This window comes from Elephas maximus, chromosome 1, assembly GCF_024166365.1.
Source record: "Elephas maximus indicus isolate mEleMax1 chromosome 1, mEleMax1 primary haplotype, whole genome shotgun sequence".
In the NCBI taxonomy this organism is placed as follows: Eukaryota; Metazoa; Chordata; class Mammalia; order Proboscidea; family Elephantidae; genus Elephas; species Elephas maximus.
This window is the reverse complement of record NC_064819.1, coordinates 212403625-212425893: the sequence shown is the minus strand read 5'-3', so window position 1 is coordinate 212425893 and position 22269 is coordinate 212403625. Positions and strand designations below refer to the sequence as shown.

Genomic DNA, 22269 nt, shown 5'->3' with positions numbered 1-22269 from the left:
CTGTAATCATAAGTGTAGCACTTTCCTGAGGTCTTGAGTTGTCCCAGAGAATCACCAAACTCTATGAAGCAGTCGAAGCCAGTAGGTCAGAAGTAACAGAAGATTGGGGGCTCCCAAGCTTGTGGCTGACGTGTGATTTAGAAAATAATATTGGAATTATTATTGCCTGTCCTTGAGCAAAGAGAGATGTGACCCAGCTGATGCTGGGCCCACAAAGACTCAAAAGGACACATTGACTGGGCCCTGAGATAAAGACAATAGATGGGACCATCTTAGAAATTATCTTTTAAGGAAGAAAAAATATTTTTAGGAAACTTTTCACATAAAGCCAAACAAATGACTTTTTTCGCCCCTATCTTTTTCTATTAACATTTAGTGAATAGAAATTTGTTGGACGAATGAAGACCCTCTTGATTGTTGGGTTACTTAAAACTACACCAGTGAAGACCCTCCTGACTGTCGGGTTCCTGAAACCTATACCAATGATCCTTAAGAAAGGCAATTCAAAGTTATATAAGGCCACAGTTTCTAGCCAATCTGTGAAAAAGTGAAGCTTTCACCCATTTTTGTGATGTTAATATATACTGATGATTCTGTATCCTCCCTCAGATTCGGGCAGACATTAGCTCTGGTGACACTCTTGTCTGCTTCCCACTTTTGCCTTTCTGAATATATGCCAAATAAAACTTTCTTTTTGCTTTGCCAAACTTTGTGAATGTTTTTTTCCCTACAAGCCCTGAAGTCTTAGGCAGACCTGGCAGTCCGGAAGATTGTATCCTTTAACTTGTGAGGTCTGACGTACCTCTGAGGTTAAGGTCAGAGGAAAAATTACTGAACAGCTGGTGTCAGAGAGGAAGTAGAACAGAATAGAATTGAGTTGGATTGATTGACTGATCTGCCTTACCAAGTTAAGAGGAAATCAGAAGGGAATCCCAGGCAGAGAGCAGTGCACCGAACGTCCCAGAAGTAAAAGAGAATATGGTATTTTTATTAATCAGCAAGTGGTCTAGTAAAAAAAATACCGAATATATTTTTTTGCTGAGAAAAAAATTCTTTGGGAATTGAAGAAATTGCTTGCTCTAAGATAACAGAGACACAGCCCTTCCCATAAGTCCCACATTTTCAGGTTCATATTTACTACTTTTCATTAGAAGTTTAAACAGGTACAAAAATGTGATTTCTCTACTACAGCAAATATTGGCATCTTAAAATTACCTCACCCAATCAAACGTAAATATTAGGGTATACGGCATGAGACGCTGGATTTGAGAGGAGACGTTTTTGAATCCTGATTAGACATGTTAGGCTAAGTGGCTATTAGGTTACACTACTTCGTATTACTAGGCTTCCTTTCATAATCATTTAACTTCATGTTCTAGGTGGTTCTTGTTTTGTAAGCACTGACTTTTTGCTCCTCAATAATATGGTGACTGTTGAACAATCACAACTACTTTTTTCATATAAGTTCAAGTTAACACATGAAATGCAACTGAGGCCGAGAAAAACATCAACTTGGCATCTGGAGAAGGTGTTAGTAACTAGCGGATGATACAGGGGTGGTTTCAAGAATTTTGCTCTGGAGACGAGAGCCTTCAAAATGAGCCTCGAGGAAAACCAGAATCCATCATAAACAAAAACCATCTGAAAGAACTGGTGGCAATCAACCTTCAAACAACAGTTTAAAATTTTGCAGCAGAGTTGGGAGTATCTCCTATGACTACTTCCTGCCATTTGAATGCCATCGGAAATGTGAAAAAGTTGGATACATGGGTTCTGGCCAAATTGACAGAAAATCAGAAATGGTGACATCTAGAGATGTGCTTAGCACTGCTAGCCTGCAACAATTGTGAGCCTTTTTTTTTTTTTTTTTTAAACAATGTATCATTATTTGTGAGGAGAAATGGATACTGTTTGGCAATAATAAACGATCTGGGCAATGGTTAGAGGCAGAGCAGTCTCCATTACCCAAAACAACCACTGCACCCAAAAACAGGTTATGGTGATTGTATGGTGGTTTGCAAAAGGCATAATCATTGTTCTTATGTAACAAGGACAATCACCAGGGCAAACTCATACTGTCAAGAAATTGATAGTATGCACGAAAACCTGAGATCAAAACAGCCAAGACTGTTCAACAGAAACGGACTAAGTCTGCTGCACAACAACTCACAACCACACACTTCTTCAAACCACTCTTTGAAAATTAAGGGAGCTGGGTTATTAGATTTTGCTGTAATCACCCTACTCACCTGACATCTCCCCAAGGGATTATCACCTTTTCAAACGCTTGAAATTGTTCAGACATTATAAACTTTCACAAATCAAGACACTGCAGTTGAAGCATTTGAGCAGTTTACAATCTCAAAAAATGAAGTTTTTAAAAAGAGAAATATATACTGTAACAGCACGGAGGCACAAGACAATTAAACATAAAGGAGCATATTTTTATTACATAAATTCGTTTCATCTCAATGTATGATGTTTTTACTTTCCTTTGAAAAACTGACATTTCATGTGGTATATGCTAATACCATAGCAATTTAGTATCTATGATAATTTACTTTAAAATATAATTAACAGCCAGACATTTTACATTGTTCTTTAACTCATACTTCCATTTTCTTAGAATTTGATCATGAAAGGATACATTTGTATGCTCAAAAATCCTCACTTGATTTATCCTACCATACTTCTCTGCAACAAAAAGTCTATGACAATTGAAATTTAAATTTTTACGAAACTTCTGTGTTAAAATGTTTCTTCTGAAATTATTATTAACGCAATTATTGTTAACACACAATTGATCACGCCATCTTAAGTAACATATATTTTAATAACCATTAAATATAAAAACTAAATTTTTTTTTTGGAAATACACCTTATAATGAGTTAGATCACACATCCATGAGTCAATATGATTTACCGTCATGATGGGCTGGGGTAGAGTGTCAATTCTATGCCTTTCATTTTTATGAATTAAAAGCTAGAGAAACTTCATTCGCATAAAGTAGTATATAACAATGGATGGAGCTCTGTCGCAGGAAAATCACTGAGTTCCTTAAATTCCTTCTGGGTTATAGGCTAAAACATCATATATTACCTATCATCCAATAATATTTTTAATAATCTCTTGGCTGACAATTCACTTAGGTCTACTTCAAAATTTGCTTAAAAACTACAGATTTGTTATTAGTCATTCATTTTCGCCATTCTTTTGAAGTATAAAAAAGGTCTTACCAAGATTCATCATTTTGTTTCAAATAGAAGTTTCTCGTTTATCATAAAGGAGCCCTGGTGACGCAGTGGTTAAGTGCTTGGCTGCTAACCAAAAGGCGTGGTGACTTGAACCCCAAAGACGCTCCATGGCAGAAAGATGTGGCAGTCTGCTTCTGCAAAGATTTACACCCTTGGAAACCTTACAGAACGGTTCTACTGTGTCCTATAGAGTCACTATAAGTTGGAATCAACTCGACAGCAATGTTTTCTTTTGGGGGGGGATTGTTTATCGTAAGATAATGGGAAAGGACCGGAAAAACTGAAATATTAATTGTAACACCCCTTTGCAAAAAAAAAAAAAAAAATTGTTTAAACATTACCATGTGTTTTAAATATACTTCTAAAAAACAAAACAAAACACCTCTTAGCTGAAGATTTAGTTCATTTAAGGAGAATGTCTACGATATTAAATAACCGGCAAAAGCAAGTATTAATTCTAAACCAATCAGCCAAACCACATTTTTTTTTCCAGAAAATTATGATTTTCCAATTCAAATAAACTTGTTAATCTACTTTGCCCTATAACCTATCTCATTTCTGTATTCTAATCATAAAACTGACATAAGACACTGAGTCATGCACGAGCTTATTGCTTTAATGAAAACTTTTATCCTTTTGGGAATTCAAAACACTGCAACACAGGTCAGTTTTTAAAACCTGGCATTACCCTTAACAGATATATGTAGAAGGCACTGAAAGACAGAATGTTCCATGTGCCCCTTCCATGTCCTTGTCCCCACAGCTAGTCCTCCCTATCCCCCTCGCCCGCACTTGACCTCAGCCCCAAACTGTCCTTCTGCATTCCTCTTGATAAAATCCAAGCAGATCAAACAATGGCTGCTAAGCTCCAAGAACAATTCCTCCTTCTTCTGAGAGCCACTCATGACCAATTATTCCTGAAAGGAGACAAACTCCACAAGCTCTCCCTGCCCCTTTCAAAAAACTGCACCCTCCTTCCCCAAGCCTGGGATTTTCAAATAAAGGCTTATTCTTTGCTTTAATTTTCTTCCCTGTAAGACAGGTAAAGACATGAAGCTCTGCCTAATACCGTAATTAAAGGAGGCTTCACTAACACCAGTAATTTGAACTGTCCCTTTTTTCTGGACATCCTGGGGGGTTTTCCACCTTCTCCTCCATAGCAAAACACCGTAAAAATATTCATGATGGGTGAGAGTATTCTTTTTTTAAAGTAGGAGAAAGGCAACTGAGGAAAGGATGGTGAGAAACAAGAAGCAACACATTAATTTACCACCCTGACACCACAGGAGCTTTGTCAGGAAGACCAATTTTAGCAATGAAAACATATGAAAGGTGAGATCTGGAATCACTTGCGTACCCCAGTTTGAAGAGCACTGCTTCAATATGAATAGAGCTGATATACAGAGAAAGAATTACCATGAGCAATCTTCTGTTAAACAGAGACCCACAAATGCAGCAGCTGCAGGAATTATCAGGTAGAGAATATAAATATATTTAAAATGCTTAAAGAAAGGAATGTTTAAAAAATATCACTAGTAACAAGAGACTATCAGAAATGGCCAGACCCATTTGAAAATGAAAACAGAAAACACCCAGCAATAAAAACTGAAAGTGGAAACTCAACAAATGGGTTGAACAACAGAATACACAAGGGTGAAGACAGTCCTAAAGAAATTACATAGGAGGTAGTACAGAGAAACAAAGAGGTGAAGTACGTGAAAGGAATGAGAGAGAATGACTTTACAGGGGAAAGGTGTCATACAGGTGTAATAAAAATTTCAGAAAAGAATAGAGATAAAATGGAAATAATACTTGAAAAGGTAGTAGTAGAGAATTTTCCAGAACTGATGAAAGACACCCATCTATGGATTCAGGAAGCCCAAATGTCAAGCAAGGTACACAAAAAGAAATCAAGGTCTGGACAAATCCGAATGTAAATCGTTAAAGAAGAGACTGATTAAAGTGGCTGCATTTTAAAATTCAGAACACTTGAACATCAAAAGACTCACTGAGTGAAAAATCAAACGATGAATTGGAAGAAGGCATTCAAAACAAAGGATTAGTATCTAGATTAAGAAAAAAACAGTGCAATAGAAAAACAGACAAAAGAAATTAATATGCATTTAAAAAGGGAATCAAATGGTTAATTAACATATGAAAAAGCACTCAACCTCATTAAGAATCAGGGAATTGCAAATTTCACTCCAAAGACACCATTTCACGCCCATCAGATAAGCAAAAACTTAAAAAGCCTAAAAATATCCAATGTGGTGGTGTCATTAGAATTCATTTTTCTTCTTTAAACTCTGCACATACATCAAGTTTTTATATGCATGTCTCATAAAAAATACGCATATGTTTTAGGTTTTTTAAAAAATTTTGTTGTATTTGTTGGTAAAAAGTATGTTTTTAAAGGGCCAACTGGATTTAACAATGAAAGTGTTTATGACTCTGGTGAGAGCAAGTTCAGTGTTATCAACAGGTATGAGGCTCTAAGATACACGGAAGTCAACTACACACTACTTCAAATGTACCTACCAAATTGGGCAGACGGGTGCAACTTGAGGGGAATATTTTAGTGAGAAACTTTTTTTTTTTTTTTTTAACATAAATGAGACTGGTGGAAGTTTAGAAGGAAATAGCTAGAAGGAGAAGATAATGGCACAGGAAAGAAAGGAATAACTGACATAGCTTGGTCCCTGAGCAGTCAGGAAGGGTCTACAGAATACAGTGCCCATGAATAGGTGTAAGTTAAGAGAGGGGCATGGGTTCCTCTTGCATTGTTTTTCCTTATTTCATCACTTTCTTGCTCTATTCACTCCAGCCACGATGGCCTCCTTGACCCTCCTTGAGTATTTCAAGAAAGTTCCTGACTCAAGACTTTATATTTGTTATTCCCTCTATCTACAGTACTATTCCCCAGTTGACAGCAAGGCCTTTCACCTTTCAAGTTTTTACTCAGATGTCAACTCAGTGAGGTCTCCCTTGACCACTATGATTCTGAAATGTCCTCTGCACTCCCTATCACCACTAGTCCTGGTATTCCCTATCCCTTTCTCTGCTTTACTTTTCTTCATAGCAATAATCTTCCAATATTCTACGCAGTATACACTTATTATTGTTTAGCCCCATCCGTGATATTATATGTAAGCTCCATGAACGCGGGAACTGTAGCCCCAGTGCCTAGTAATGGTAGAAGAGCGATATATACTTAATAAATGATTAGTTGGTCTCTACTTGATGAACCTGAAGAGGGATAATGGAAATAATGCTCTTCGGTTTGAACAAAATGAAGTAAATGCACAAAGGAAACTATTGTCTACAGAACAAGGCTTCAAACTGCTTCTCTCCAGTTCAACATCCTGCTACAGAAGAGGTGACATTTGAGCTGGATCTTGAATAGTAAGTTGCCAGGTGGTGAAAAGAGGTGAACATTCCCAAAGAGTGAAGAACGTGGAGATGTGAAAGGGTTTTGCACATTTGATAAATGAAAATGGGGGGCATGCAGAATATGTCAAGAATGACACTGAAGAGGCTGTGGACCAGGCTTTAGCTAATCTTTCAACATCCACCCCAGAGGGCACACTATATTGGGCTTCTCAACTCTACAAATCCTTTTTAGAAAAGTTATAGTTGTTCTTTCACTTGTTTTATTTGCAGTAAAGTTAGAGATATAATATTATGGAATATAAAATTTATATAAAACTACTGGAACTGCTGCTGTCATCTCGAAGGAAACAAAATCTTAACAAATTTAAACGGTGCTTTCTACCAGCTGTGGATTATGTATCTTAATTGACCAAAGTGGGAATACTGCTCTGAAATGTCTTAACCCCAGGTATTATTCAAAGAAGTCAAGACTAAAACTCTTACTGGTGGGAGACAGCAGTTTGAGTACAGAAGAGGGAATAGCAGTCTTCAACTGCTTCTTTAGTAATAAATGATCTCCATTTGCGTTTCTGAATGGGACTACATGTTGTCATAATTAACCTGCACTTAAGATTTTTCAAATAGTCTTCCTTTTGTCCACAGCATTAACATCTTTCAGACATTCACCTTCGTTTTGGCTACAACTCAATTACTCAACTACCCAGGTTATTTTCAAGAATCCCTTGTGGAGAGAGGAGGCTCTTATTTTATACACATAGAAGGAAAACCTTCAGCAGTTTGTTTCCGAATTCTTGCGTTCATGGAGTTCAGGAATACATAAGCACAAGACAAGAGAAGCAGCGGCCACCATGGTGCTTTTGGATTTTTGCCTTCTTGAAACCTCCGAGGGGGAGGAGAGGGTCCGTGCCCAGAGCAGGGCGGGGACCTAGGGAGTTCCCAGGGCGGGGCAGAGGTCAAAGCTCAGGTGTAAACCCGGGGGGCGGGGCGGCCTCACGAACCCAGGGGATGGTGTGTGGGCCCCGGAGTGTAACTGGGTAAGAAGGGACCCGGCAACTCGGAAAGACTCACAGTAATAGGCCACCACAGGGTCCCTCTTGTCATGCTCCTGCGCCGTCCTCAGATGATGCTGTATGCTCTTAAACTGGGGGGGGAGCGGGGGCAGCGGAGCTAGCGCGGCCATCTCTGCACTAGGAATACCACTTCCTACTCGCGCGCCACCGACACTTCCGCTTCCTTCTGCGAGGTCGCGCACAAGAGCGCGCACGGCAAATCCCGCCCACTATTCGTTGCTTGGCGACAGAAAGCCAACTACGGGTTCCGAGTAGGAACAACCTCAGCTTGCTTGCCCCGTGGCATTTAGACCCCAGAGAAAGCCGAGCTAGTTGGCATTTTTGCCGCATATGGCACCAGCGCTCTCTGCTGGTTGGAGGAAGAAGAGCGTATTGTTTTGCTCCCCTCCTCCCCCATTTTGTGGCAAAGGAGTAAAAAATGAAGGGCAAGAAGGAAATAATGAATGTCTGGTAACTGGGAGGAATGGTGAAGGCGTGAATTGCTTTTCGCAGCATTCAGGAATTGTCAGTTACAGTTCCCCCAACTGATATTAATCGTGTCCATAGATGCCTTTTTGATCTTAGAAATTTTAAATTCAATTCTTGCCTGCGGTGAGAATGATAGGTTTGAATTTTTAAATGACATTTTTCTATATTGACACATTGGATAAAGTAAACAAGCGTTTTCTAAGCATAAACACTAACCACAGTATCTTTAAAGAAAACTGAAAGTTTCTTTTGAACTGACTAGTTACATTTTAGTGAAAGAATAATCTATTGGTTTCATATGTGTACAGTGATTAACAATTTACAATTGGATTTTCTCCTGTGCTTTTTCATATGGACAAATCCTCAGTGATTTTCAAAATCGTAAATCCAGAAAGTCATCATATAAAACATAGGCTGAAAAAAACGTAAGGAGAAGTTGAAAGCCTTGGTGATATAGTGGTTAAGAGCTACAGCTGCTAATCAAAAATTCGGCAGTTCGAATCCACTAGGTACTCCTTGGATAACCCTATGGGGCGGTTCTACCCTGTCCTATAGGGCTGGTATGAGTTAGATGGCAGTGGGTTTTGTTTTTTGTTTTATACTTAGCTCCCTAATAAGGCACCTGTATAAAAAAAAAAATTTTTTTTTAACGTATAAGACGGTTAAAACATGAGGATTCAAAATGATAACAAATCAAGATGATTTTTGGCATGGCAGACTGATAAAAAGTAATACACTGGATTTATTTAAAATGTCTTGGAAATAATTTCACAGATATTGAGGAAGTCTAGTTTGAAATGTAATTTTCCATTTCAGTAATCTTGAATACAGAAGCTGTAATGATAAGATCTCCCTGGGCACAGAGGATTCTTTATTTCAACAAAAAACAAGCATAATATTTTCTAAAACATTGTTTATTTCCATATCATTTAATACTAAAATTTTCAAAGAAACAGTATAAATGAGTAAAATATTAAAAATGTGTCACTCTATTTCTTCAAATTAGTGATCCAACTGTAGAATGACTTAACAATTAATTCACAACTGTTGTGCTTAAGTTATAAAAAAAAGAATTCTTTTTTTTTTTTAATTAATAACTCCATCCACAAAGTTAAGGCTGTATGGTGCAGTGGAAAGAGAAATGATTTTATAGTCAGGAGATTTGAGTCCTAGTTGTATGACTTTGGGCACAGGAATTAACCTCCCTGAGCCTCAATTTTCCACTCTGAAAAAGAGATATTAAAACCTTCTCTGGCCACAAAATGCTATGATCAAGTAAGATGTTGTAAGTGAGAAAACTCTGTAAAAGTGCTATTGAAACATGAGTTAACATTAGTTCCATATGTATTTTCTGATGAAGTAAATGACAAATGCAAAAGAGAATGAAATGTTCGTTCCATAATCTGCCTTAGAACTTAGTACTAGATATAAATTTTGGACACACTGAAGTAGCTTAAAAAATAGACATATACATTTGAATTTGAGGTTCTTACTGAGTAAGATAAAAAGAAACAAAAAATAAGAGCCCTGGTGACACACTGGTTAAAGCGATCAGCTGCTAATCAAAAGGTTCAAGCCCACCCGCTGCTCCAAAGGAGAAAGATGTGGCAGTCTGCTTCTGTAAAAATTTACAGCCTTGGAAACCCTATGGGACAGTTCAACTCTGTCCCATAGGAATCAACTTGCCGGCAGAGAGTTTGGTTTTTGCTTTAAGCAAAAGATATTGATAAATAACAGCGGCATGACAGCAGGTAATCAACTCTGGTCATTTCTAAATTAGAGAGCATAATCTTCTAAATATGATCTCAAAAATCTCAGCAACACATAATACCATTGTGATGACAGTAAATGTATACATTGCAACGAGAAAAATGGTCTTTTCAAAGTGTTCTGGCACCATGCATGTTATGATATTATTTCTTCCCTTAAGAGATCTAGCATCACACAGGTAAAGAGATTTTACTTGGAAACCAAAGAGGCGAATCTGAAGCCAAAATGCTATGACCTCTAGACTAATTCTTAGTAAAACAGAAAGGATATAAATCACAGTATAAATGGGCTTTTGAAGAATGCATTCTTGACTGATGCTTTTACCTGCAGCATAAAGATGGAAAATAGCTCCAGGAACCAGGACGATCACTAGTTGTAATGCCCAGAACACCTAACATATGTCAGAAATATGTTAGTCGAATCAATCAACACGTAACAAAAAATACAATAAAAAATTTACGCACTCTCAAAGAGGTTAACCTAAACTGTTTAAGTTTAATACAATTCTAATAAGCAATAAAGTTAGTGAAGATAGTAATGTCAAGTATTATTTATTAAACTTATGTAATTACTAACATGAATATATCATAGGATGCTGGTGTTGGAAGAAACTCTTGACCAAATCAGATTCATTTACCTGGTATATCCAGCTAATTAGAGGAAAATTAAAATAATTTGTGAAATAATATCTGTTAGGGTGTTCCTCACCTTATTATGACCTTATTTTACATTTAAAAAGAAAAAAAAATCTGTTGTAAAGTTTCAGCATGTATCGAAAACTTACTTGTAGAGTGATTGGCCTGAACTGATTGTAACAGAAGAGATTTATTTCCCTCTTGTCTGGATCACAGCTGAAGTGTAAAGCCTCATTCCCATAGACTGCAAAGCCCAGCACCCCAAGGAAGAACATTCGGACGGATCCAAAGAAAAGGGTGTGGAATTGACCAATCACTGTTGGAGGCTTTACCTGTTATGGTTTGGGGGGGGGGTAGGGAATGAAAACAAGTATTTCAGAAGGCCATTTTTAAACCAGGTATTCATTATTATATTTAAAAAATTTAGAATTCGTGAAATTTTAAAGCAAGATAGACCCTTAGAGATCTTCAAACCAAATGCAATTCCTGCATTAAGAGATTTCTCATCCCTCTTTTCACTCATAAAATATAAAATGCAACAGTCACAAGGGACATCTTTCTAATCAACTATGTAATTTTGGAAAAATTTGAAAAAATTTTAATCCAATTAATATCCCCTGTCACTATGAGTCAGAATCGACTCGATGGCAATAGGGTGTGGGTGTCTGTGTAATCCTTTTGCAATAAAATCATAAGAATCTTAGATTATCTAGTAACTGTTTTGGAAGATTACATAACAAACCCAATGTTAAACCCATTAGTATATACATAGTGATATTTCTCTAGTATTACCTGTCACTACAGCGCATTTTCTGCATCTTATTCATGGACTTGAGAGAGGAAGCTACTTTAAAGTACCAAAGTACTTCCTGAATTCTTTTATTTATAGTTTTAAACTCTGAATATTTTGAAGTATATAGTTGATATTTACATTATAGTCCATAGATGTAGAGTGCATAAGTGTTTCTTTCGAGTCAGTCTAAAATACACGGACAAGACTCATACAATTGATTTATCTGTATAATACTTACACATCCTTCATAGAAGTTCTTGATGTAATTCAGAGACATGTCTCAGGAGATGTTATTCTGGCATCACTGTGGGTTCTTTCTTGACCCACATTGCCAATTTGCTCACCGGAATCTTCTATTCTCTAATAGCTCTTATAGCAGAAAACACTTATCGCTGCAAATTTCTCTCCCCTCCTACTTTTCTTTCTGACATTTTTTTTCTTTTGTAAATCTCTGGGGCCCCAGTCAACTTTCCAATTTCTGTCCCCAAAGAAAACAAAAACAAAGAAACAAAAGCAGAGGGCATGTAGCCAACCTAATAATCCCTTAACTTACACTGTCAGCATGGCAAGCAGACAGCCAGACAAGAGTGCCAGCAAAGCAAGAGGCCAGCCTGACACAGGCCCTGAGCACTCAATGTCTCTGAAATTACCTGAGAACTGCCCATATGAGAATTGCCTAAACCAGTGGACTCTTCAGCTTGGAATTTTCTCTTAAAATATCCCAGTTATATAAATATATATATGGAAACCCTGGTGGCGTAGCGGTTAAGAGCTACGGCTGCTAACCAAAAGTTTGGCAGTTCCAACCCACCAGGCACTCCTTGGAAACTCTATGGGGCAGTTCTATTCTGTCCTAAAGGGTCACTATGAGTCAGAATCTACCCAACGGCAATGGGTTTGGTTTTGGTTTTTTAAACATATATATCTATATATATACATGTATATATATAACAAAACATTTGCCGTTTCAACACTTTTACATGCACAATTCAGTGACATTAATTATATTCGTCATGCTTGGCAACTGTCACTACTATCCATTTCCAAATTTTTCCATCACCCTTAGCAGAAGCTCACTGCCACCTAAGTGAAGACTTCTTGTTCTCCCCTTCCCTGTTTTTATTTTGCTTCCATTTAGGTGTATCCTGCTCTACTCTGTCCCATGGGGTCACTATGAGTCAGAATTGACTCGACAGCAAGGGGGAGCTAAGTCTAGGAAATTATAACGCTGGCTATGATGGTTATTACATCATTGGATAGTACCGATGTTTAACTATAACTTTTTGCTGAATGCTTGCCACAGGCATGGAAAAATTTGAAGTTAGGTCTACTGTTCTAAAGAAAGAGATGGAGGACTGCTATTCAAGATAAGATGAGGACCAAGCATAGATCATATAAACAGCCCTTTCTTCCCCTACCTTTCTGTCCTTCAATAAATACATTACCTTCTAGGCATTGTTATGAGTACTGAGGATCAACAGAGACAACCAAGACAGAGAAGTAACTCCCTTCTAACTGATACCTCTGCTATCTTTCATCCACCTATAATGCCATACAGTCACTGTTGGGTCATATCTGCTTTCTTCACCTGCCTTTCTCATCTTTCCTTTGCCTGTGATTTTGTTGAACATTGTAACTCCAAACAACTTCATTGTTCTCCATCAAGTGGAGCAGTGACTGCATAACACATATAATTGTAACCAGTAGACAAGGGGTGGAGGCCTTGTCGAATGGGAACTCTGTATTGGATTGAAAAAATAAAAATGGTCAATTTAGGGAACCTGGGAGTCCCTGAGTGGGGCAAGCAGTTAGCACCTAAGTCTGAGCCTCCAGGAATGTCTGCCTCTCAAGCTAGTCCATGCTCAGTCTCTAGCAACTAGTCAATTGATCTTTAAGTATTTCTATCTGATGCTGGGTCCAATGACTGTTTCTGATCTTGGTATGCTGTGATTTTCTGTATCTATCTGTATCTCCAGATTTGGGGATGCTGGTTTGCCCAGTGACCTCAATTCTCTGATGGATCTAAGAAGAGTTGTAGATTTTTCAGTTTTTCAGCATTTTTCTTGTTGTGAGGATGGGAGCGATGACTTTCAAGCTATTTACATGCTGGACTGAAAAACGGAAGTTGCTTCAAATATTTAAAAAATGGACCAGGACGTCTCCACCAATTTCCTGGGTAAACAGCCTAAAATTGGAAACAAGAGTACCAGTTTGCTGGTGCAAGCTTTCTTAAAGTTTTCAACATCAGAGAGACAAGTGAAGGTAAGCTCAGATCTACTACAACCGTTAATATTCCTGCCACTGCTCGTGTTGCCACCACCACCACGGCCACTACCACCACTACAGATTAAGCAGAAGAGAAGGTACTGATGTTAATTGACCATCACTATGTGCTCTTACTAATCTAAGCCATGAATGTCCTGTATAATCTTTTGACAGATATTTCTGGGGTCCTAACCTTTCTACCTGAGGTGAAAAATATTTTAATCTGTGTAATCTAACCCAGAGAGAGAATACACCCTGAATTTTGTGCAGAACTCAAGACATGATTGAATGAAACGAAAGTGGCGAAAAGCCACGCACAAAATGACTGCTACATACATGAAAATGAACCCATAATTTTTTCATTATTATTAGTACTTAGCACCTGCTCTAAATTTAGTATTTCAAAAGTGCATTACATGTACTGCTGTAAAGCTATGCTTTTCTATGGCTGTGAGCTTATCCTTTTTTTTTTTTTTTTGATTCACTCAATACGTATTGAGTACCTACTATACCAGCTACTGGGCGAGGTGCTGGGAATGTGTTAGGATTAAAAACATTTAATCTCATGGGGCTCACAGAACCAAGTGTGCTGTTTGTATATGTATATACATGTACATATGTGTGTACATGGAAACCCTGGTGAGGTAGTGCTTAAGTGCTACGGCTAACCAAAGTGTCGGCAGTTCGAATCCGCCAGGGGCTCCTTGGAAACTCTATGGGGCGGTTCTACTCTGTCCTATAGGGTTGCTATGAGTCGGAATCGACTCGACGGCACTGTTTGTTTTTTTTGGTATGTGTGTACATATATATGTATGTTTGTGGTTGAGGTGTATATTGGCTAAGAATTTTTTTAAAGTGAGGCAAGCTATAATTAATCTTTCAGATTAGAATCATGAACTATCTTGGTTTATTTTACATCTGGAAAACAAGGGGAAATGACTTTAATACAGGTTTTCTCTCTAACTTTCATTTATTCTCAGTATTTTGTATTGTGTCACAGTAATATACACTTCTCCCCAAGAGAAACCCAATGGCTGTTGAATGGAATGGAATAGAAGTCAATTTAGGTACTCACCGTATTATGTTTCACAGAAGGACAGCTGGGATAAGGCAATCTGGATAGCTGCCTAGATTCATAAATCACAACTCTTAACCAATTTTCATCTCACTGAAATCTCTGTCTTGCCAAGCAGAATTGGGTTTGTCTTTCTGCATAAATAATTTATATTTTATGGAATGGGATTGGGGATGGCTCAGTAGAAGGGTCAATAACCAATAATGTTATTTTAGGCAAATAATTTAACCTTCTGGGTTATGTTTCCATTTATCAAAAGGAAAGGATTGGAGTCTACAATCTGTAAATTATTTCACAATTCTGTTTTATGATTCTAAGTCTTATAACCGTACTTGGAGCTATTGTACTAGTTTTGAGGTTTACTTTTGCAGTTTGTATGGTGCCAGTATTTAACAGAGTACCCAGCACTGTAAACAACAAATATTATATTGTTGTTGTGATTGTTATTGAGAAGTTGGTCATTTGCTGTACTGATGTAAGTCTACAAATCTCCAATGATTAAATTGGAGACTTGTTTTAAGCTTTTTTGGGGTGAGTTTAAAGCAGCTCGTAGTATGTGGTAAAATTAACCTAATAAAATGATACACTTCTGAATAGCCTATGAGACGCAAATGTGTTACATTATCTACCCATTCTGGTTGTGAAGACACGAACTATTGCCATCCCTGTTTGTCCACGAGTCCTTTCTCTTGCCTTGGGCAGTTTCTTCTCACGCCATCAGCAGATGAGTCCTCAGCCAAAACCTTGAGTGGACCCTTCTGAAAAACTTGGGAGTTGTCTCTGTTTAGCTCTCTCCTCTCCAGTACTCTGCCTGCAAATTCTAGTCAACTTTGCCTCCTGAAACTCTGACTCCCAATTCAACGAGACTCTATTAGGGTTTTCCTTTTCCCACTGATGGCCTGAAAACTGCCTCCAGGCAGTGAGAGGATGCAGTCAGAGTTCACCTGATTTATTTTCCTTTTCTGAGGGATTGTAGTCTTGTGCTGCTTGTATTCCAATATTTTTAGTTCAGCTTCTAGTTGTTTAAAGCAAAAGAGATCATCCAATCCCTGTTATTCCTTTTCTGTCAGAACCCAAAATTCCTTTAAACTTGTTTCATAGCTCTCAAAAATTTTCTGAAGAGTTAAGATCATGGGATATTTGACCTCCAAATAAATATAATGTCAATGTAGCAACATTTGTAATGCAGTACATCAAACTTTATGCTTGAAATTGACAAGTTAACAGAGTTCTATCCAAGTGTAAGGTAGTACATGACCAGTACTAAGTCAGGTTATGTAGGTAGTTTACTGTAGTGCATAAGAGGAAGTACTCTGAAACTCTGTTGTACAATGTAATAGTTGTGTACATATTGGATACATTGCCTAATTCTTCTGAGTTTCAATTTCCCATCTACAACATGAAGATAATAACACTACCCGGTAGGGTTGCTTTTCGGGTTAAATGATATAGATCACATACAGTATTTAACAGAGTACCCAGCATTGTAAACACCAAATAAGCATAAAATATTATATTGTTGTTGTGATTGTTATTGAGAAGTTGGTCATTTGCTGTACTGATGTACGTCTACAAATCTTTAAGTACCTTCCATGCCAAGCATCCTTGACGATTATTTGTGCTTTATGTTTTGGGAGAGAAACAGAAAATTTACCTGGTCGCAACTGACTGGACCAGCTCTTAAAATGGCAGCCATGATTAGACTTTATGCAGTTGGCCAAGCCTAATGAACTGCTCCTAGCTAGGAGGGTGATAACCTAACCCTGTCAGATCTCCCTTCTTAGTGTGATGAATGCTTTGGTGTCTTGCCTATACACCATCCCCCAGCTACTGGGAATATTGGCTGCTGACAGTTCACAACTACATCCTTCGCTGAGGATAGCCCTGCAGTCTTAGCCAAGGTTATGTTTCTTCTAAGAAGGTAACATGTGGCCAGTACTAAGCTGATGCAGTACTAAAAGATGTCCCGCACCCCAATTTGGAACAACTCTAAAGGGCTATCCGAGCTCCAGAGCTCTCCTTGAGATTGACTACAGTTTCATTTGCAAACACATTGAAAGTCAGCTTCTTTCTCTGCCAGTTCTGCCTTTTTCACTTATAGGATTAGCTTCTGAGAGTTCTCTTCAATAAACCTTCTGCACACAGCTCATCATCTCAGAATCTGTTTCCATGGAACCCAATCTAAGAGGCTTTGGGAGCAAGAATATGAACCATTCACAAATGAGAAGGTTACTTGAGAGGATGTTGTGTTTTGAATGAAGACAATCCATTGCTTTTACTCTTCCCAAGACAGAATTAGAAGCACTATGATCAAGAATTGTTGTATAACTGCTAAGATTATTTCCTATGCACATACCTCCATTCCTTTGTTTCTTAACAGACTTCTATCACGTAAATGAATCTGAAAATATTTTATAATTTTAAACTGAAATACCTTTATGGTGTATCTGTTCCTGAATCCATTTCATGTCTGCTGCTCATAAGCTTAAAGAGGAAGGGAAAATATATAGAAAGTATAGAAAGGGAAGAAATAGGCCAACTAGTACATTTCCTTCTGAAGGCCAAGAGATGATATAGCTCTAGGAGCCAGCCAAGAGGTTTGTCCTTCAGGTGTATCAGAGATGGAATAATTCTTGACTTTCACACTTTTTGAACAGTCCACATATTCTAAAAGATCTTCAGAGATGGACATGTCTGCTAAAAGTGCTTTCTAGGCAAACCTGAAGAGGTATTACGGTAATTATTCAATTAACAATTAAATTCTTCTGTTAGGAACAACCTGCATCGTATAAACCTAACTTTGTGGGCCTCTTTTCTGAAGTTTTCACAAACCATGATTAGCAAATGAGGAATTTAGACATTAGGGTTGGCTGTGTATACATGTTTAATATTCCTGGTGTAATTTAGTGAAGACCATGTATGAGGAGGAGTCCCTGGGTGGCACAGATGGTTAGGCACTTGACTACTAGTTGAAAGGCTGGCTGTTCCAACCCACCTAGAGGTACCTTGGAAAACAGGTCTGGTGTTCTGCTTCCAAAAGGTCACAGGCTTGAAAACCTATGTCACAGTTCTACTCTGCATACATGGAGTTGCCTCAAGTTGGAATTGACTCAATAGCAACTATCAATAACAGAAATATGAGTACATAAGAAATTGGGCTTTAGCATATGCAGTTCAGCATGCTCAAGTCTTCATGTTATTTCAAGTTACATCAACACCAAAGGAGTAACTGAACATTATGCCACCATAACTGGAATCTTTATATTTTGGGGTTAGAAGATTATAGTCATCTTTCAAAAAATACTGAATGTTTAACTTTATGTGCCCAGTTCTATTTTTTTCCTAGGAACCAAGTATCTGTAACCACCATTTGCCATTTAGTCGATTCTGGCTCATGGTGAGCCCATGTGTTTCAGAGTAGAGCTGTGTTCCATGGGATTTTCAATAGCTGATCTTTTGGAAGTAGATCACCACACCAACCTTTCTTCTGAGGTGCCTCTGGGTGGACTCTAACCTCCAACATTTTGGTTAGCAATGAGCATGTTAACTGTTTCCATCACTCAGGGACGTTGAAATATCTGTATGAAAAGAACCAAAACCGTTGCCATCAACTTGATTCTGACTCATAGTGACCCTACAAGACAGTAGATTTGCCCTATAGAGTTTCCAAGAAGCTGCTAGGGGATTCAAACTGCTGACCTTTTGGCTAGCAGCAGTAGCAATGGTTTTTGTGAAATTACTCATTATAGAGTTAAACTCAGAAAACCCATGCTTGGTACTCCTTTTTTCTCAGTGCTTATCCTTGACTTCATTCCAACTTTTATCAATACAAGTTCTATAATTCATCACTTTGTTGTAGCTTTACAATGTTGGACATAATGAGAAATTGTAAATACTTCTGTTACATGTTAGTGTAGGAAAAAGTAATGGTTGTTGCATGTTTATTAAAGCAGTATACTTTAACTACTTCTTAATTTCAGTATATATTTTTCATGGCTTGAATTGTATCCCCTAAAAATATGTGTCAACTTGGCTAGGCCATAATTCCAGTATTGTGTGATTGTCTACCATTTTGTAATCTGACAGGATTGTCCTATGTGTTGTAAATCCTATCTCTATGATGTTAATAAGGTGGAATTAGCAGCGGTTATGTTACTGAGGCAGGACTCAATCTACAAGACTGGTCGTGTCTTATGTCAATCTCTTTTGAGGTATTAAACAGAGAAGAGAGCAGGGGGATGGGGGGACCTCATGCCATCCAGAAAGCTGCTGGGAGCAGAGTGTGTCCTTTGAACCTGGGGTTCCTACGTGGAGAAGCTCCTAGACCATGGGAAGATTGATGACAAGGACCTTCCTCCAGATCTGACAGAGAAAGTCTTCCCTGGAGCTGGAGCCCTGAATTTGAGCTTCTAGCCTACTAGACTATGAGAGAACAAACTTCTGTTTGTTGAAGCCATCCGCTTGCGGTATTTCTGTTATAGCAGCACTAGATAACTAAGACAATATCAAACCATGTTTTGTACTATTGAAATACATAACATTGTTTTAAGAAATGCTTGTAGAATTGAACTTTAGCACATATAATCAGTTTTATGTGCATAAACTCCAGATTACTGAATTAAAACACCATGCTAATTGCTGGGCTATCATTAGAAATTTCATTTCTTATTCCCTTTGTCACATGTTACTAGGGAAAATTCACTGCTTTGAATAACAATGAGTTTGAGACAAATTTAGCTTTTTAAACCTGGTTAATGCCTTTTCCTGTTATGAACACCTAATTTATAAACCACGTTTGCTCCCTTTTATAAGAAAAATTTAATGTCCATTTTTCTATGAATTCCTATTTAATAAGTATTAGGATGTGCTAATTTATCTTCAAAATGTTACTGTAGATCCCAAGATGCAAATGTACTGAAGCTGGTAAAATACGAAGCCATATGTGAGATGATTACGTTAATCTGCTACTGACTATAATTATTTGAGTTTTATGAATCATATGAACTCAAACCACCACATATGTTCTACTAGTTTCAGAAGAAATGATTTTTCCAGCTTTATATGTTATGGATATGAATCCCTCAGGGCTCTTCAGAGAACTAGAATTGATAAAATATATATATTTAATATATATGCATGTAGGTAAGTTTAACACTTGAGTTTATGTGTTACAAGTTTCTAATGACACTTTTTACCTATAACCCACTGCTGTTGGGTTGATGCCAACTTATAGTAATCCTACTGGACAGAGAGTAGAACTGCCCATAGGATGTCCAAGGCTGTAAATCTTCATCGAAGTAGACTGCCATGTCTTTCTCCCGAGGAGTAGCTGGGGGGTTCAAACTGCTGACTTTTTGGTTAGCAGCTGAGTGCTTTAACCACTGTGCCACCAGGGCTCCTTTTTTTTCAATCTATAAGAAGTATATAAAACTTAACTTATTTTAGGTAAGGCAGCAGCTTTCTAATGATATTAATCACGATGATGTTATTAATCATGGTGGTACTTACTAGTAGTTATTCATAGCTGGTTAAACACAATCATATTAATTTTGAAGATAATAGCTATGGGTTATTTGGAAGTAAATAAAATTTATAGTAATAATAAGCTGAAAGATGATTTTATGCCAATAGTTAGTTATGTTAGAAAATAATATGTAACTCAACTATGAATGTAAACCTGAATGGCTAAGAAAATATAAAGAATGTGTCTAAATGAAAGCTGGCTGAAAATTGCTTATCAGTTGTCAAATGACACAAAGGGATCTTGTAAAACGACAAGATCCTGCTGGAATGAATCCTCTGGTGCTGATGGACAGAACAATTTGGAATTGAATGGTATCATAGATATGACAAAGGGTCCTTCCCCTGATTCTTGATACGTCAGGACTCAAAAGCATCCTAGTAGGGTTTCAAAACTGTTATTAGTGAAAGCGTAGCTCTAATAATTTGTCCTCGAATCTTTCATAAAAGACTCTGAAAATAGAACTCCTTGAAGGCCTTTGTGTCCAAATAAGACTTTAATAACTTGTACACACCCCATGGGCTGAAGAGATTTTTGTGTAGGTATTGTTATGTGGATTTGGATAGATGTATCTTTTTTTTTGTTTGAAGCTAAGAGCATTGGACATCAAAGTTCCTTTTTTAATTTAATATTTCTATTAAAATCACAATTTAAGGTCTTTAAGATTTTTTTCTTCACAATTATTATCTCTATAAGGTGTGATGGTGACACAGTGGTTAAGCACTCGACTGCTAACCAAGAGGTCAGTGTTTCAAACCCACCAGCCACTCTGTGGGAGAAAGATGTGGCAGCCTGCTTCCATAAAGATTACAGCCTTACAACCCTATGGGACAGTTCTACTCCATGGCAAATTCCAAGCAATTTTAGTGTTTTGATGCCCATACGGACAAATATTAGATGTATGAACTGAAAAACAACTAATGTACACAGGAAGAAAAAACGATAAATGTATTTCCACTGATAGTTTCCCCTTCTCTCCATTTCTGTTACTTCTGCACTGGAATAATTTGTTTGGTCCTAATAACTTCTCAATTGTCTACTTCTTATAGTCATATTAGCTGCTCAAAAACTTCTGCACCCCATGCTAGAATAATAATTCTATGTACGGCTTTGTTGTTTCACTAAAAAATCTTCTTTGGCTCCCTAAGGCTTGATGACCACAGACCCCAGGCCTTAATTTAGCATCCCGAATATTCCACAAGTCATCTTTTTTGTCTTTTTCAGTCTCATCTCACATCCTTCTAGATAGACTGTCCAAACTATCTCCCGTTTCTGTCTTCCTTCTAGATAATCTGTTCAGGCTATCTCCTGTTTCTTTCATCCTTCCAGATAGTCTCTCCAGACTATATCCTGTTCCTCAAATGTGACTTTTATTTCCCACACGTGGATCTTTTCTATTATACTCCCATCTTCCCTATTAAAATCGTACCCATTATCCAGGCTAAACTTTAATTTCTTATCACTATGATCTGATCTCTGATTAACCGAACTAAAAGCAAACTTTTCTCTCTGAATTTTTGGAGCACTTGGCAACACATAGGGTAATACCAGTGCACTTGACACTTTTGTATAAATTAAAAAAATGTCACTCCATTGGGGCAGATAGTCCCATAGGTACCCAGCTTGGTGAACAAACTATGACTTTGGGTGAATTAGAGGAAAAAACAAACAAACAAAAAAAAACGTTACCATGGACCCAATTCTGACTCATGGAAACCCCAGGTGTTACAGGATAGAATTGTTGCTGTTAGGTGCCATCAAGTGGGTTCCAACTCATAGCGACCCTAGGTACAAGAGAATGAAACACTGCTGGTTCTGTGCTATTCTCACAATAGTTGCTATGTTTAATCCCATTGTTGCAGCTGCTGAGTCAATCCATCTCACTGAGGGTCTTCCTCTTTTTTTGCTGACCCTCTACTTTACCAAGCATGATGTCCTTCTCTAGGGACTTGTACCTCCTGATAACATGTCCAAAGTATGTGAGACAAAGTCTTGCCATCTGCTTCTAATGTGCATTCTGGCTGTAC

The 22269-nt window shown here is 37.7% G+C and overlaps 2 protein-coding genes across 2 annotated transcripts in view; both read right to left on the bottom strand.

The window, feature by feature from the left end:
• VTA1 (vesicle trafficking 1) overlaps window positions 1-7869 on the bottom strand; it is an 86413-nt gene extending 78544 nt beyond the window's left edge. The window contains exon 1 of the mRNA XM_049902422.1: window positions 7714-7869. Within this exon, the coding sequence (XP_049758379.1) occupies window positions 7714-7825 (112 nt within the window). The 5' untranslated portion in view covers window positions 7826-7869. The remainder of the gene's footprint in view (window positions 1-7713) is intronic.
• A 2085-nt stretch (window positions 7870-9954) lies between these two features.
• On the bottom strand, window positions 9955-11658 carry GJE1 (gap junction protein epsilon 1). The gene is made up of 3 exons (XM_049874304.1): window positions 11620-11658; window positions 10738-10920; window positions 9955-10344 (listed from the first exon to the last, which is right to left on the bottom strand). The coding sequence occupies exons 1-3, from the start codon at window positions 11656-11658 to the stop codon at window positions 9955-9957; spliced, it is 612 nt and encodes a 203-aa protein (XP_049730261.1).
• Window positions 11659-22269: the final 10611 nt, after the last annotated feature.

Excerpts from the sequence above, each read along its gene's own strand:
- GJE1 (XM_049874304.1), bottom strand. The coding sequence starts at position 11,658 with ATGTCTCTGAATTACATCAAGAACTTCTATGAAGGATGT. Across the intron at positions 10,921-11,619 it reads AGAACTTCTATGAAGGATGT|GTAAAGCCTCCAACAGTGAT; the intron begins GTAAGTATTATA and ends AAACCATAACAG. Across the intron at positions 10,345-10,737 it reads TCAGGCCAATCACTCTACAA|GTGTTCTGGGCATTACAACT; the intron begins GTAAGTTTTCGA and ends GACATATGTTAG.